Source organism: Pseudophryne corroboree, chromosome 10 (genome assembly GCF_028390025.1).
Source record: "Pseudophryne corroboree isolate aPseCor3 chromosome 10, aPseCor3.hap2, whole genome shotgun sequence".
NCBI classification, from domain to species: Eukaryota; Metazoa; Chordata; class Amphibia; order Anura; family Myobatrachidae; genus Pseudophryne; species Pseudophryne corroboree.
In genome coordinates this window covers 128016153-128032273 of record NC_086453.1, presented here as the reverse complement: position 1 = coordinate 128032273, position 16121 = coordinate 128016153, and the positions used below count along the sequence as shown (strand labels likewise).

The 16121-nt window shown below is 49.9% G+C and overlaps 1 protein-coding gene across 2 annotated transcripts in view; it reads left to right on the top strand.

Moving 5' to 3' along the window:
* TSEN34 (tRNA splicing endonuclease subunit 34) overlaps positions 1 to 16121 on the top strand; it is a 68593-nt gene that overhangs the window by 14123 nt on the left and 38349 nt on the right. For both annotated transcript variants that reach the window (XM_063942785.1, XM_063942784.1), the window contains exons 2-3: positions 7218 to 7483; positions 15681 to 15876. In XM_063942785.1, coding sequence (XP_063798855.1) covers positions 7218 to 7483; positions 15681 to 15876 — 462 coding nt within the window. The remainder of the gene's footprint in view (positions 1 to 7217; positions 7484 to 15680; positions 15877 to 16121) is intronic.

Genomic DNA, 16121 nt, shown 5'->3' with positions numbered 1-16121 from the left:
TGCGGAGCCGCTATTCCCCATGGTCCTTACGGAGTCCCAGCATCCACTACGGACTACGAGAAATAGATTTATCGGTAAGTAAAATCTTATTATCCCTTACTTGGACGATCTCCTGATAAGGGCAAGGTCCAGAGAACAGCTGGAGGACGGAGTAGCACTAACCCAAGTAGTGCTGCAACAACACGGGTGGATTCTGAATTTTCCAAAATCTCAGTTGACCCCGACAACACGTCTGCTGTTCCTGGGAATGATTCTGGACACCGGTTCAGAAAAAGGTGTTTCTTCCGGAGGAGAAAGCCAAGGAGTTATCCGAACTTGTCAGGAACCTCCTAAAACCAGGAAAAGTGTCTGTGCATCAATGCACAAGAGTCCTGGGAAAGATGGTGGCTTCTTACGAAGCAATCCCATTCGGCAGATTCCACGCACGAACTTTTCAGTGGGATCTGCTGGACAAATGGTCCGGATCGCATCTGCAGATGCATCAGCGGATAACCTTATCGCCACGGACAAGGGTGTCTCTTCTGTGGTGGTTGCAGAGTGCTCATCTGTTAGAAGGCCGCAGATTCGGCATACAGGACTGGGTCCTGGTGACCACGGATGCCAGTCTGAGAGGCTGGGGAGCGGTCACACAGGGAAGAAACGTCCAGGGAGTATGGTCAAGCCTGGAGATGTCTCTTCACATAAATATACTGGAGCTAAGAGCGATTTACAATGCTCTAAGCCTGGCAAAACCCCTGCTTCAGGGTCAGCCGGTGTTGATCCAGTCGGACAACATCACGGCAGTCGCCCACGTAAACAGACAGGGCGGCACAAGAAGCAGGAGAGCAATGGCAGAAGCTGCAAGGATTCTTCGCTGGGCGGAAGATCATATGATAGCACTGTCAGCAGTGTTCATTCCGGGAGTGGACAACTGGGAAGCAGACTTCCTCAGCAGACACGATCTACACCCGGGAGAGTGGGGACTTCATCCAGAAGTCTTCCACATGATTGTGAACCGTTGGGAAAAACCAAAGGTGGATATGATGGCGTCTCGCCTCAACAAAAAACTGGACAGGTATTGCGCCAGGTCAAGAGACCCTCAGGCAATAGCTGTGGACGCTCTGGTAACACCGTGGGTGTTCCAGTCAGTGTATGTGTTTCCTCCTCTGCCTCTCATACCCAAAGTTCTGAGAATTATACGGCAAAGGGGAGTAAGAACGATACTCGTGGCTCCGGATTGGCCAAGAAGAACTTGGTACCCGGAACTTCAGGAGATGCTCACGGAAGATCCGTGGCCTCTACCTCTAAGACGGGACCTGATTCAGCAGGGACCGTGTCTATTCCAAGACTTACCGCGGCTGCGTTTGACGGCGTGGCGGTTGAACGCCGAATTCTAAGGGAAAAAGGCATTCCAGAAGAGGTCATTCCTACACTGGTTAAAGCCAGGAAGGAGGTGACTGCACAACATTATCACCGCATTTGGAGAAAATATGTTGCGTGGTGTGAGGCCAGGAAGGCCCCCACGGAGGAATTTCAATTGGGTCGATTCCTACATTTCCTGCAAACAGGATTGTCTATGGGCCTCAAGTTGGGGTCCATTAAGGTTCAAATTTCGGCCCTGTCGATTTTCTTCCAGAAAGAATTGGCTTCAGTTCCTGAAGTCCAGACTTTTGTAAAAGGAGTACTACATATACAGCCCCCGGTTGTGCCCCCAGTGGCTCCGTGGGACCTTAATGTAGTTTTGGATTTTCTCAAATCCCATTGGTTTGAGCCACTCAAATCGGCGGATTTGAAATATCTTACATGGAAAGTAACCATGCTACTGGCCCTGGCTTCAGCCAGGAGAGTGTCAGAATTGGCGGCTTTATCGTATAAAAGCCCATATCTGATTTTCCATTCGGACAGGGCAGAACTGCGGACGCGTCCTCATTTTCTGCCTAAGGTGGGTCAGCGTTTCACCTGAACCAGCCTATTGTGGTGCCTGCGGCTACTAGCGATTTGGAGGATTCCAAGTTGCTGGACGTTGTCAGGGCATTGAAAATATATATTTCAAGGACGGCTGGAGTCAGAAAATCTGACTCGCTGTTTATACTGTATGCACCCAACAAGCTGGGTGCTCCTGCTTCTAAGCAGACGATTGCTCGTTGGATTTGTAGCACAATTCAACTTGCACATTCTGTGGCAGGCCTGCCACAGCCTAAATCTGTCAAGGCCCATTCCACAAGGAAGGTGGGCTCATCCTGGGCGGCTGCCCGAGGGGTCTCGGCATTACAACTCTGCCGAGCAGCTACGTGGTCGGGGGAGAACACGTTTGTAAAATTCTACAAATTTGATACCCTGGCTAAAGAGGACCTGGAGTTCTCTCATTCGGTGCTGCAGAGTCATCCGCACTCTCCCGCCCGTTTGGGAGCTTTGGTATAATCCCCATGGTCCTGACGGAGTCCCCAGCATCCACTAGGACGTTAGAGAAAATAAGATTTTACTTACCGATAAATCTATTTCTCGTAGTCCGTAGTGGATGCTGGGCGCCCATCCCAAGTGCGGATTGTCTGCAATACTTGTACATAGTTATTGTTACAAAAAAATCGGGTTGTTCTTGTTGTGAGCCGTCTGTTCAGAGGCTCCTACGTTGTCATACTGTTAACTGGGTTCAGATCACAAGTTGTACGGTGTGATTGGTGTGGCTGGTATGAGTCTTACCCGGGATTCAAAATCCTTCCTTATTGTGTACGCTCGTCCGGGCACAGTATCCTAACTGAGGCTTGGAGGAGGGTCATAGAGGGGGAGGAGCCATTGCACACCACCTGATCCTAAAGCTTTATTTTTGTGCCCTGTCTCCTGCGGAGCCGCTAATCCCCATGGTCCTGACAGAGTCCCCAGCATCCACTACGGACTACGAGAAATAGATTTATCGGTAAGTAAAATCTTATTTTTTACCCCAGGTAGCCTCTCAAAAGAAGAAGACGCCATATTATCAGGCGCAGTCCTTTCGGAGGGGCGTTACAAGCGGACTCAGGCACGGTGGGAGCCCGTCTCAAGAATTTCAGCGCGCAGTGGGCTCACTCACAAGTGGACCCCTGGATCCTTCAGGTGGTATCTCAGGGGTACAAATTGGAATTCGAGACGTCTCCCCCCTCGCCGTTTCTTAAAGTCTGCTTTACCGACGTCTCCCTCCGACAGGGAGGCGGTATTGGAAGCCATTCACAAGCTGTATTCCCAGCAGGTGATAATCAAGGTACCCCTCCTGCAACAGGGAAAGGGGTATTATTCCACGCTGTTTGTGGTACCGAAGCCGGACGGCTCGGTGAGACCTATTTTAAATCTAATATCCTTGAACACTTACATACAGAGGTTCAAGTTCAAGATGGAGTCACTCAGAGCGGTGATTGCGAACCTGGAAGAAGGGGATTATATGGTGTCTCTGGACATCAAGGATGTTTACCTCCATGTGCCAATTTACCCTTCTCACCAAGGGTACCTCAGGTTTGTGGTACAGAACTGTCACTATCAGTTTCAGACGCTGCCGTTTGGATTGTCCACGGCACCCCGGGTCTTTACCAAAGTAATGGCCGAAATGATGATACTCCTTCGAAGGAAGGGAGTTTTAGTTATCCCTTACTTGGACGATCTCCTGATAAGGGCAAGATCCAGGAAACAGTTGGAAGTCGGGGTAGCACTATCTCAGGTAGTGTTGCGGCAGCACGGTTGGATTCTCAATATTCCAAAATCGCAGCTGATCCCGACGACACGTCTTCTATTCCTAGGGATGATCCTGGACACATTCCAGAAAAAGGTGTTTCTCCCGGAGGAGAAAGCCAGGGAGTTATCCGAGCTAGTCAGAAACCTCCTAAAACCAGGCCAAGTCTCAGTGCATCAATGCACAAGGGTCCTGGGAAAAATGGTGGCTTCCTACGAAGCAATCCCGTTCGGCAGATTCCACGCAAGAACTTTTCAGTGGGACCTGCTGGACAAATGGTCCGGATCGCATCTTCAGATGCATCAGCGGATAACCCTGTCACCAAAGACAAGGGTGTCTCTCCTGTGGTGGTTACAGAGTGCTCATCTTCTAGAGGGCCGCAGATTCGGCATTCAGGACTGGGTCCTGGTGACCACGGATGCCAGCCTGCGAGGCTGGGGAGCAGTCACACAGGGAAGGAATTTCCAGGGCTTGTGGTCAAGCCTGGAGACATCACTTCACATAAATATCCTGGAGCTAAGGGCCATTTACAATGCTCTAAGCCTAGCAAGACCTCTGCTTCAAGGTCAGCCGGTGCTGATCCAGTCAGACAACATCACGGCAGTCGCCCACGTAAACAGACAGGGCGGCACAAGAAGCAGGAGGGCAATGGCAGAAGCTGCAAGGTTTCTTCGCTGGGCGGAAAATCATGTGATAGCACTGTCAGCAGTGTTCATTCCGGGAGTGGACAACTGGGAAGCAGACTTTCTCAGGAGGCACGACCTCCACCCGGGAGAGTGGGGACTTCATCCAGAAGTCTTCCACATGATTGTGAACCGTTGGGAAAAACCAAAGGTGGACATGATGGCGTCCCGCCTCAACAAAAAACTAGACAGGTATTGCGCCAGGTCAAGGGACCCTCAGGCAATAGCTGTGGACGCTCTGGTAACACCGTGGGTGTACCAGTCAGTGTATGTGTTCCCTCCTCTGCCTCTCATACCCAAGGTACTGAGAATTATAAGACGGAGAGGAGTAAGAACTATACTCGTGGCTCCGGATTGGCCAAGAAGGACTTGGTACCCGGAACTTCAAGAGATGCTCACAGAGGACCCGGGCCTCTACCTCTAAGAAGGGACCTGCTCCAGCAAGGACCCTGTCTGTTCCAAGACTTACCGCGGCTGCGTTTGACGGCATGGCGGTTGAACGCCGGATCCTGAAGGAAAAAGGCATTCCGGATGAAGTCATCCCTACCCTGATCAAAGCCAGGAAGGATGTAACCGCAAGGCATTATCACCGTATTTGGCGTAAATATGTTGCGTGGTGCGAGGCCAGGAAGGCCCCTACAGAGGAATTTCAACTGGGTCGATTCCTGCATTTCCTGCAAACAGGAGTGTCTATGGGCCTAAAATTGGGGTCCATTAAGGTTCAAATTTCGGCCCTGTCGATTTTCTTCCAGAAAGAACTGGCTTCAGTTCCTGAAATTCAGACGTTTGTCAAGGGGGTGCTGCATATACAGCCTCCTTTTGTGCCTCCAGTGGCACCTTGGGATCTCAATGTAGTTTTGGGGTTCCTAAAATCACATTGGTTTGAACCACTCACCACTGTGGACTTAAAATATCTCACATGGAAAGTGGTAATGCTGTTGGCCCTGGCTTCGGCCAGGCGTGTGTCAGAATTGGCGGCTTTATCCTATAAAAGCCCTTACCTGATTTTTCATACGGACAGGGCAGAATTGAGGACTCGTCCTCAATTTCTCCCTAAGGTGGTTTTAGCGTTTCACCTGAACCAGCCTATTGTGGTACCTGCGGCTACTAGGGACTTGGAGGACTCCAAGTTGCTGGACGTAGTCAGGGCCCTGAAAATATATGTTTCCGGGACGGCTGGAGTCAGAAAATCTGACTCGCTGTTTATCCTGTATGCACCCAACAAGCTGGGTGCTCCTGCTTCTAAGCAGACTATTGCTCGTTGGATTTGTAGTACAATTCAGCTTGCACATTCCGTGGCAGGCCTGCCACAGCCAAAATCTGTAAAAGCCCATTCCACAAGGAAGGTGGGCTCATCTTGGGCGGCTGCCCGAGGGATCTCGGCTTTACAACTTTGCCGAGCAGCTACTTGGTCAGGGGCAAACACGTTTGCTAAATTCTACAAATTTGATACCCTGGCTGAGGAGGACCTGGAGTTCTCTCATTCGGTGCTGCAGAGTCATCCGCACTCTCCCGCCCGTTTGGGAGCTTTGGTATAATCCCCATGGTCCTTACGGAGTTCCCAGCATCCACTAGGACGTCAGAGAAAATAAGAATTTACTTACCGATAATTCTATTTCTCGTAGTCCGTAGTGGATGCTGGGCGCCCATCCCAAGTGCGGATTATCTGCAATACTTGTACATAGTTATTGTTAACTAATCGGGTTATTGTTGTTGTGAGCCATCTATCCAGAGGCTCCTCTGTTATCATGCTGTTAACTGGGTTCAGATCACAAGTTGTACGGTGTGATTGGTGTGGCTGGTATGAGTCTTACCCGGGATTCATAAATCCTTCCTTATTGTGTACGCTCGTCCGGGCACAGTATCCTAACTGAGGCTTGGAGGAGGGTCATAGGGGGAGGAGCCAGTGCACACCAGGTAGTCCTAAAGCTTTTCTTTTGTGCCCAGTCTCCTGCGGAGCCGCTAATCCCCATGGTCCTTACGGAGTTCCCAGCATCCACTACGGACTACGAGAAATAGAATTATCGGTAAGTAAATTCTTATTTTTTTGGGTGCACTTTTCTACGTAAAGTGACCGGGAACCGCAAATTAGTGCACCTTGTCCCCTCGCATGGCGAGCTACTATTCCCAGTCGTAGTCCACGTGGATCATGAAGTTCAAAACATGAAAAAAAAATGTGAAAGACTCATGTCGACCTTTTCATGTGTCGACCTAATGCATGTCTAAAGACCGAATACCGTAAACACACAGGAATTGGTTTTACGTACATACAAGTTCACAGATTATGCACAATAAAACTTGACGTTAGAAAAAGCTGCGGCCACTCGCATCGGAGCCCCTTTGGCGCACATTCATACTCAGTCGCACACAGATGTACAAATGTCACACATCAAATTGATCAATGTAACATGGCAATGTGGTTTTGTTGCTCCCAGTTTTATGTATGCTAATAAGACGCCCATTTTGAGTGAGAAAGGCGCTTGGTGCAGACAAGAAGTCCGGGACCTGGCGCTCCGAGAGTGGCCATTTGGCGAGACTGAAGCCACAGTGACAAAGGACACATTTGCTTTTATTCTTTTTAGAGACCTCTTGCGCCTGCCCTGCTTTGGATCCAACCCAGTGTTATTTGTGCCCCATCTGAGGCCCTACTAAAAAAAGTGTTAGGCGCCAGCATTTAAACAAAGTCATATGCAAAGGAAGCACATTTTGTTCTCCAGCTATTCTAAAACCGTATGTGCAGTAAGTAGTAGGTGCTCCAAAGCTTTTGTCCTCCTGCATCTCTCAGATATTTATATGTGTAGTAACATGATTCACCAGTACAACAGATAAAACACATTGAAACATTTTTATTTCTTTAGACCATGGCAGGATTCTAATCCACCTTCTGAAAGGAAATGCTTTTGTGTGGAATGTGGAAGATGCTCGTAAGATCCGGGAGCAGCACGGGGTGGTTGGGAACCTAGTAGGAGCCTTGGTGAGAAAACCCAGACAGAATACACGGCTTGGCCTCCCACTACAGCTCCTGCCGGAGGAAGCCCGGCTACTGGTAGAAATTGGGGCAGCAACTCTTGTTTGCAGCCGTTTGCAGGAAAGTGCACCACCCAAACATGATGGATTGCCCATGGTAGGTATAACTATAGGATGTAAATCCATACAGTTTTGAAGATAATCCAGTAAATTCAGTACACACTGGGGGGGGAAGTCAATTCAATGTGATTTTGTTTAGCTCCAGAATGAGCGTCTGGAGCTTTTCAATTGGCCGCTCCGTAAACCCCATGACTGGAGGATTTCTTCTCTCACCTGAGAAGGCGATTTAACTAGTCGTGTGTGCCAACAGCATAGCACCTGACAATTAATTTGCAAAATGCAGTTTACCACGACTAAACCATGGACATTAGTCGTGGTAAACAGCATCTCCCGACCTAAGTGCAGGGCGTGATGCGGACAGTTGAATAACTCCAGGTGCTAATTCCTGGAGCGAAACAAAATCCCGTTCAGTTGAACCCCCCCCCCCCTCCCCCTCCCATTGTTACAGAGCCAGTAGAAATGTCCTCTGTCTGAGGTTTAATTACCCTGGCGTCCAGAATGAATGTGCTGCCATGGCTTCCTAATTGTCTTCTGAATGTAATGTGAGGCTTTCATTCTTTTTGCATAGTTGTGTGTATTGTTTCACATCTTATTTTGGTTGGAGTGTTGTTCACTCATGCCAGGGACGTGCAGTCAGGGGAGGCAGTGCCTCCCCTGTCATAATGATTAAGATAATACAAAGAAGATGCATATGACACATATTCTGTGCCATATGTATCTTCTTAATATTATTCTTATCGTTGCTGTTTTGTATATGTGTTTGGGAGGCACCGATCGTGGTGCCTCCCGTTGTCACTGGGGAAAGTATGGGGAGCCGGGGGGTGGGCACGGGCGGGGACTAGCCATGGGCTGTAAAAGCCCATTGAAAATATATGGGAAAGCGGCACCATTAGTGGTGCCGCTTTCCATCAGGGACGTGCTTTCAACCTATGAAAGCACGTCCCTGTCAGTGAGGCCACAGTGATTGGCCAGCGGATCCGTCACTGGATCCGCTGTCAATCACTGTGTGGGCGACGCTGGCGGAGGAGGTGCGGGCGGCTGGATGCGGCGATGGTGCGGGCGGCGGGATGCGGCGGTGGAGCGGGCGTCGGCGGTGCGGGTTGCGGCGGCGGAAATTACCTTTCTCTATCGTCCTAGTGGATGCTGGGGTTCCTGAAAGGACCATGGGGAATAGCGGCTCCGCAGGAGACAGGGCACAAAAAGTAAAGCTTTTTCAGATCAGGTGGTGTGCACTGGCTCCTCCCCCTATGACCCTCCTCCAGACTCCAGTTAGATTTTTGTGCCCGGCCGAGAAGGGTGCAATCTAGGTGGCTCTCCTAAAGAGCTGCTTAGAAAAAGTTTAGCTAGGTTTTTTATTTTACAGTGATTCCTGCTGGCAACAGGATCACTGCAGCGAGGGACTGAGGGGAGAAGGAGTCAACTCACCTGCGTGCAGGATGGATTGGCTTCTTGGCTACTGGACATCAAGCTCCAGAGGGACGATCACAGGTACAGCCTGGATGGTCACCGGAGCCGCGCCGCCGGCCCCCTTGCAGATGCTGAAGTCAGAAGAGGTCCAGAATCGGCGGCTGAAGACTCCTGCAGTCTTCTAAAGGTAGCGCACAGCACTGCAGCTGTGCGCCATTTTCCTCTCAGCACACTTCACACGGCAGTCACTGAGGGTGCAGGGCGCTGGGAGGGGGGCGCCCTGGGAGGCAAATGAATACCTATAAAGGCTAAAAATACCTCACATATAGCCCCTAGAGGCTATATGGAGATATTTAACCCCTGCCTGATTTTTCTAAATAGCGGGAGACGAGCCCGCCAGAAAAGGGGCGGGGCCTATCTCCTCAGCACACGGCGCCATTTCCTCTCACAGCTCCGCTGGTCAGGACGGCTCCCAAGTCTCTCCCCTGCACTGCACTACAGAAACAGGGTAAAACAGAGAGGGGGGGGCAAATTTATGGCGATATTTTGATATAACAAAGCAGCTATAAGGGAGCACTTATTATAAGGCTATCCCTGATATATATATATATAGCGCTTTTGGTGTGTGCTGGCAAACTCTCCCTCTGTCTCCCCAAAGGGCTAGTGGGTCCTGTCTTCGTTAGGAGCATTCCCTGTGTGTCTGCTGTGTGTCGGTACGTGTGTGTCGACATGTATGAGGACGATATTGGTGTGGAGGCGGAGCAATTGCCAAATATGAGGATGTCACCCCCTAGGGAGTCGACACCAGAATGGATGCCTTTATTTATGGAACTACGGGATAGTGTCAACACGCTAAAGCAGTCGTTTGACGACATGAGGCGGCCGGACAATCAATTAGTGCCTGTCCAGGCGACTCAAACACCGTCAGGGGCTGTGAAACGCCCTTTGCCTCAGTCGGTCGACACAGACCCAGACGCAGGCACTGACTCCAGTGGTGACGGTGACGATTCAACCGTATTTTCCAGTAGGGCCACACGTTATATGATTTTGGCAATGAAGGAGGCGTTACATTTAGCTGATACTACAGGTACCACTAAACAGGGTATTATGTGGGGTATGAAAAAACTACCTATAGTTTTTCCTGAATCAGAAGAATTAAATGACGTGTGTAATGAAGCGTGGGTTGCCCCTGATAAAAAGCTGATAATTTCAAAGAAATTATTGGCATTATACCCTTTCCCGCCAGAGGTTAGGGAGCGCTGGGAAACACCTCCTAGGGTGGACAAGGCGCTAACACGCTTATCTAAACAAGTGGCGTTACCCTCTCCTGAGACGGCCGCACTTAAAGATCCATCAGATAGGAGGATGGAAAATATCCAAAAAAGTATATACACACATGCAGGTGTTATACTACGACCAGCTGTAGCGACTGCCTGGATGGGCAGTGCTGGGGTAGTTTGGTCAGAGTCCCTGATTGAAAATATTGATACCCTGGACAGGGACAATATTTTACTGTCGTTAGAACAAATAAAGGATGCATTTCTTTATATGCGTGATGCACAGAGGGATATCTGCACACTGGCATCACGGGTAAGTGCTATGTCCATTTCGGCCAGAAGAGCTTTATGGACGCGACAGTGGACAGGCGATGCGGATTCAAAACGGCATATGGAAGTTTTGCCGTATAAAGGGGAGGAGTTATTTGGAGTCGGTCTATCAGATTTGGTGGCCACGGCTACAGCCGGGAAATCCACCTTTCTACCTCAAGTCACTCCCCAACAGAAAAAGGCACCGACTTTTCAACCGCAGCCCTTTCGTTCCTTTAAAAATAAGAGAGCAAAGGGCTATTCATATCTGCCACGAGGCAGAGGTCGAGGGAAGAGACAGCAACACGCAGCTCCTTCCCAGGAACAGAAGCCCTCCCCGGCTTCTACAAAAGCCTCAGCATGACGCTGGGGCTTCTCAAGCGGACTCGGGGACGGTGGGCGGTCGTCTCAAAAATTACAGCGCGCAGTGGGCTCACTCGCAGGTAGATCCCTGGATCCTGCAGATAATATCTCAAGGGTACAGGTTGGAATTAGAGACAGATCCACCTCGCCGTTTCCTGAAGTCTGCTTTACCAACGTCCCCCTCCGAAAGGGAGACGGTTTTGGAAGCCATTCACAAGCTGTACTCTCAGCAGGTGATAGTCAAGGTACCTCTTCTACAACAAGGGAAGGGGTATTATTCCACTCTTTTTGTGGTACCGAAGCCGGATGGCTCGGTAAGGCCTATTCTAAATCTGAAGTCCCTGAACCTGTACATAAAGAAGTTCAAGTTCAAGATGGAGTCACTCAGAGCAGTGATAGCGAACCTGGAAGAGGGGGACTTTATGGTATCCTTGGACATCAAGGATGCGTATCTCCACGTTCCAATTTACCCCTCACACCAGGGGTACCTCAGGTTCGTTGTACAAAACTGTCACTATCAGTTTCAGACGCTGCCGTTCGGATTGTCCACGGCACCTCGGATCTTTACAAAGGTAATGGCCGAGATGATGATTCTTCTTCGAAGAAAAGGCATATTAATTATCCCATACTTGGACGATCTCCTAATAAGGGCGAGGTCCAGAGAACAGCTAGAGATGGGATTAGCACTGTCTCAAGAAGTGCTAAAACAGCACGGGTGGATTCTGAATATTCCAAAATCCCAGTTAATGCCGACAACTCGTCTGCTGTTCCTAGGGATGATTCTGGACACGGTTCAGAAAAAGGTTTTTCTCCCGGAGGAAAAAGCCAAGGAGCTATCCGAGCTTGTCAGGAACCTCCTAAAACCAGGAAAGGTGTCTGTACATCAATGCACAAGAGTCCTGGGAAAAATGGTGGCTTCTTACGAAGCAATTCCATTCGGCAGATTCCACGCAAGAATTTTCCAAAGGGATCTGTTGGACAAATGGTCAGGGTCGCATCTTCAGATGCACCTACGGATAACCCTGTCTCCAAGGACAAGGGTGTCTCTTCTGTGGTGGTTGCAGAGTCCTCAACTATTGGAGGGCCGCAGATTCGGCATACAGGATTGGATCCTGGTGACCACGGACGCCAGCCTGAGAGGCTGGGGAGCAGTCACACAAGGAAGAAACTTCCAGGGAGTATGGACGAGCCTGGAAACGTCTCTTCACATAAACATTCTGGAACTAAGAGCAATATACAATGCTCTAAGCCAGGCAGAACCTCTGCTTCAGGGAAAACCGGTGTTGATCCAGTTGGACAACATCACGGCAGTCGCCCATGTGAACAGACAGGGCGGCACAAGAAGCAGGAGTGCAATGGCAGAAGCTGCAAGGATTCTTCGCTGGGCAGAGAATCATGTGATAGCACTGTCAGCAGTGTTCATCCCGGGAGTGGACAACTGGGAAGCAGACTTCCTCAGCAGACACGATCTTCACCCGGGAGAGTGGGGACTTCATCCAGAAGTCTTCCACATGCTGGTAACCCGTTGGGAAAGACCAATGGTGGACATGATGGCGTCTCGCCTCAACAAAAAACTGGACAGGTATTGCGCCAGGTCAAGAGATCCGCAGGCAATAGCTGTGGACGCGCTGGTAACGCCTTGGGTGTACCAGTCGGTGTATGTGTTTCCTCCTCTGCCTCTCATACCAAAAGTATTGAGAATTATACGGCAAAGAGGCGTAAGAACGATACTAGTGGTTCCGGATTGGCCAAGAAGGACTTGGTACCCGGAACTTCAAGAGATGATCACGGAAGATCCGTGGCCTCTACCTCTAAGGAGGGACTTGCTTCAGCAGGGTCCCTGTCTGTTTCAAGACTTACCGCGGCTGCGTTTGACGGCATGGCGGTTGAACGCCGGATCCTAAAGGAAAAAGGCATGCCGGAAGAAGTCATTCCTACTTTGATTAAAGCAAGGAAGGAAGTAACCGTGCAACATTATCACCGAATTTGGCGAAAATATGTTGCGTGGTGCGAAGATCGGAGTGCTCCGACGGAGGAATTTCAACTGGGTCGATTCCTACATTTCCTGCAATCAGGATTGTCTATGGGTCTCAAATTGGGATCTATTAAGGTTCAAATTTCGGCCCTGTCGATTTTCTTTCAAAAAGAATTGGCTTCAGTCCCTGAAGTCCAGACCTTTGTTAAGGGAGTGCTGCATATACAGCCTCCTGTGGTGCCTCCAGTGGCACCGTGGGATCTCAATGTGGTTTTGGACTTTCTAAAATCTCATTGGTTTGAACCACTAAATAAGGTGGATTTGAAATATCTCACTTGGAAAGTGACCATGCTTCTAGCCCTGGCTTCTGCCAGGAGAGTATCAGAATTGGCAGCTTTATCTTACAAAAGCCCATATCTGATTTTCCATTCGGACAGGGCAGAACTGCGGACTCGTCCGCATTTTCTCCCTAAGGTGGTGTCAGCATTTCATCTGAACCAGCCTATTGTAGTGCCTGCGGCTACAAGTGACTTGGAGGACTCCAAGTTACTGGACGTTGTCAGAGCATTAAAAATATATATTGCAAGGACAGCTGGAGTCAGAAAATCTGACTCGTTGTTTATATTGTATGCACCCAACAAGATGGGTGCTCCTGCGTCTAAGCAGACGATTGCTCGTTGGATCTGTAGCACAATCCATCTTGCACATTCTGTGGCAGGCCTGCCACAGCCTAAATCTGTAAAGGCCCACTCCACAAGGAAGGTGGGCTCATCTTGGGCGGCTGCCCGAGGGGTCTCGGCATTACAACTTTGCCGAGCAGCTACGTGGTCAGGGGAGAACACGTTTGTAAAATTTTACAAATTTGATACTCTGGCTAAGGAGGACCTGGAGTTCTCTCATTCGGTGCTGCAGAGTCATCCGCACTCTCCCGCCCGTTTGGGAGCTTTGGTATAATCCCCATGGTCCTTTCAGGAACCCCAGCATCCACTAGGACGATAGAGAAAATAAGATTTTACTTACCGATAAATCTATTTCTCGGAGTCCGTAGTGGATGCTGGGCGCCCATCCCAAGTGCGGATTATCTGCATAAATTGTACATAGTTATTGTTAACTAATTCGGGTTATCGTTGAAGGAAGCCATCTTTCAGAGGCTCCGCTGTTATCATACTGTTAACTGGGTTTAGATCACAGGTTGTACGGTGTGATTGGTGTGGCTGGTATGAGTCTTACCCGGGATTCAAAATCCTCCCTTATTGTGTACGCTCGTTCGGGCACAGTACCTAACTGGAGTCTGGAGGAGGGTCATAGGGGGAGGAGCCAGTGCACACCACCTGATCTGAAAAAGCTTTACTTTTTGTGCCCTGTCTCCTGCGGAGCCGCTATTCCCCATGGTCCTTTCAGGAACCCCAGCATCCACTACGGACTCCGAGAAATAGATTTATCGGTAAGTAAAATCTTATTTTATCCTGCAGAGTTTGGCAGCGGAGCGGTTCCAGTTTCAAAAATGGCGCCTCAGCGTCATTTTTGAAATTCAAGATGGCCGCCGCGAGACAATCACGGCTCGCCGCGTCATCGCCCCGCCCCCTCCGGCTGACTTATATAAGTCAGCGCGAGGCGGAGGAGAGTCAGTCCGACGGCGGAGGAGGAGCTGTGAAGAGCTCCTGAAGAATGAAGACGCCGGAAGTCCTGGCTGGGCGGCGGCTATGCAAAAGAGCTTAGCAGCCACCGCCCACCAGGTGAAGATGCTGGAAGCCCTGGGGAGGTGGCGCCCCCCCAGGTGAAGACGCCGGAAGCCCTGGGAAGGCGGCGGCCACGCAAAAGAGCTTAAAGGCCGCCGCCCCCAGGTGAAGACCCAGTTTAATAAAGCTTATTTTCAAGACTTGTGTGGTGTTTTTATTTTAATATTTTCTTTACAGGTGGACTACAGGTGCCAGCGGGCACTTTATGTCCGGGCATGCTGGCACTTGTGGTTCTCCAAGTGCCAGCATGCTGGGGCAGGCTTGCTGGGACCTGTAGGCTACCTGTAAAGAACAATATTACTATTCTTTGCAGGTGGACTACAGGTGCCAGCAGGCCCTTTGTGTCCGGGCATGCTGGCACTTGTGGTTCTCCAAGTGCCAGCATGCTGGGGCAGGCTTACTGGGACTTGTAGGCCACCTGTAAAGAACACTATTAACACACAATGAACCCCGCACCCACCGCCACCAGGGGTGCGGGGCATAGCACTGGGCTATCAGCCCAGTGCTGGTTATTGCTCGGGAGGGGGGACCCCATTTTAATTTTTTTGGGGTTCCCACTTTCCGAGGAATTCCAACCCTGGGCTGACTGGCTGGGGGGCAGATTAATGTTATGGCAGGGGGACCCCACACTGAGTGTCTCCCCTGCTGTGGCATTACTCCCCCTGGCTGGTTCTGCCTAGTGCTGGTTTTACTGGTGTGTTGGGGGACCACACTTTTTTTTTTTTTTTTCAGGGGGGGGGGCTTGTTAGCTGCCAGTGCCTCCCCAACCACTGACCTCACCGCACGTCACTGACTCATGCCTCCTGCGTTTGGTCGTTCTCTTTCCAACTCTCCAGCGTTTCCCAACCCCTTAGAACAGGGTAGTGTGCCTTCAGACTTATCTCCACAAGGTGCCCCCTGTCTGCAATCAGCCTGATTGACCTTGCTGCATGGTACCTCCTCCTCCTCCTCCTCCTCCTCATGTCTGCTAACCATGCACATAATTTCCATCACAGTATTTCTGGAACTGCGATGTAAAAATGACGTTTTTGTTAGCGTTTTGCTCATCTCCAGTGTTCCTCTGGAAACCTTTCCTGAAACAATAACTTTTTTTTTTTTTTTAGGCTTAAACCACCTTACTGCACCGAGTAATGAGATGTGTAATTTATTTTTTTTTACTATCAGGACATCACAAACATTTCTACTACTGTAGATGAGGAGGACTCAAAAACAAATGCTGAGGCCTATGCGCAGTTTCTGCATGATAGCTACGAAGAGCAACGGCAGCTGGCTTTGCAAGAGAAGCGCCGCACCCTTGAGAGCTTGGCAGAACATATTGCAGAAGGAAGAAGCAAAAGAAAAAGGCAGCGTGGTGAACAAGGTGAGGGCAGCACACTGGTGTGTTAGAGGAATGTGGAATTACCTTTTGAAAGTGCTGAATTTGTATGGGCTGGTGAGTTTAATGCAAGCTGTGTTTGTGGATGTAACCTGTGCGTGTTTTCACATTGAGCATGGTCCAGAGTTGAGCGCACTTAACTACAGGCAATGTTGCAGAAGGGGTTTAAGTGGGTGGTAATTAGTCATTAATGCATAGGTGTAGTTCAGACAGGGCCTGTCTATGGAATT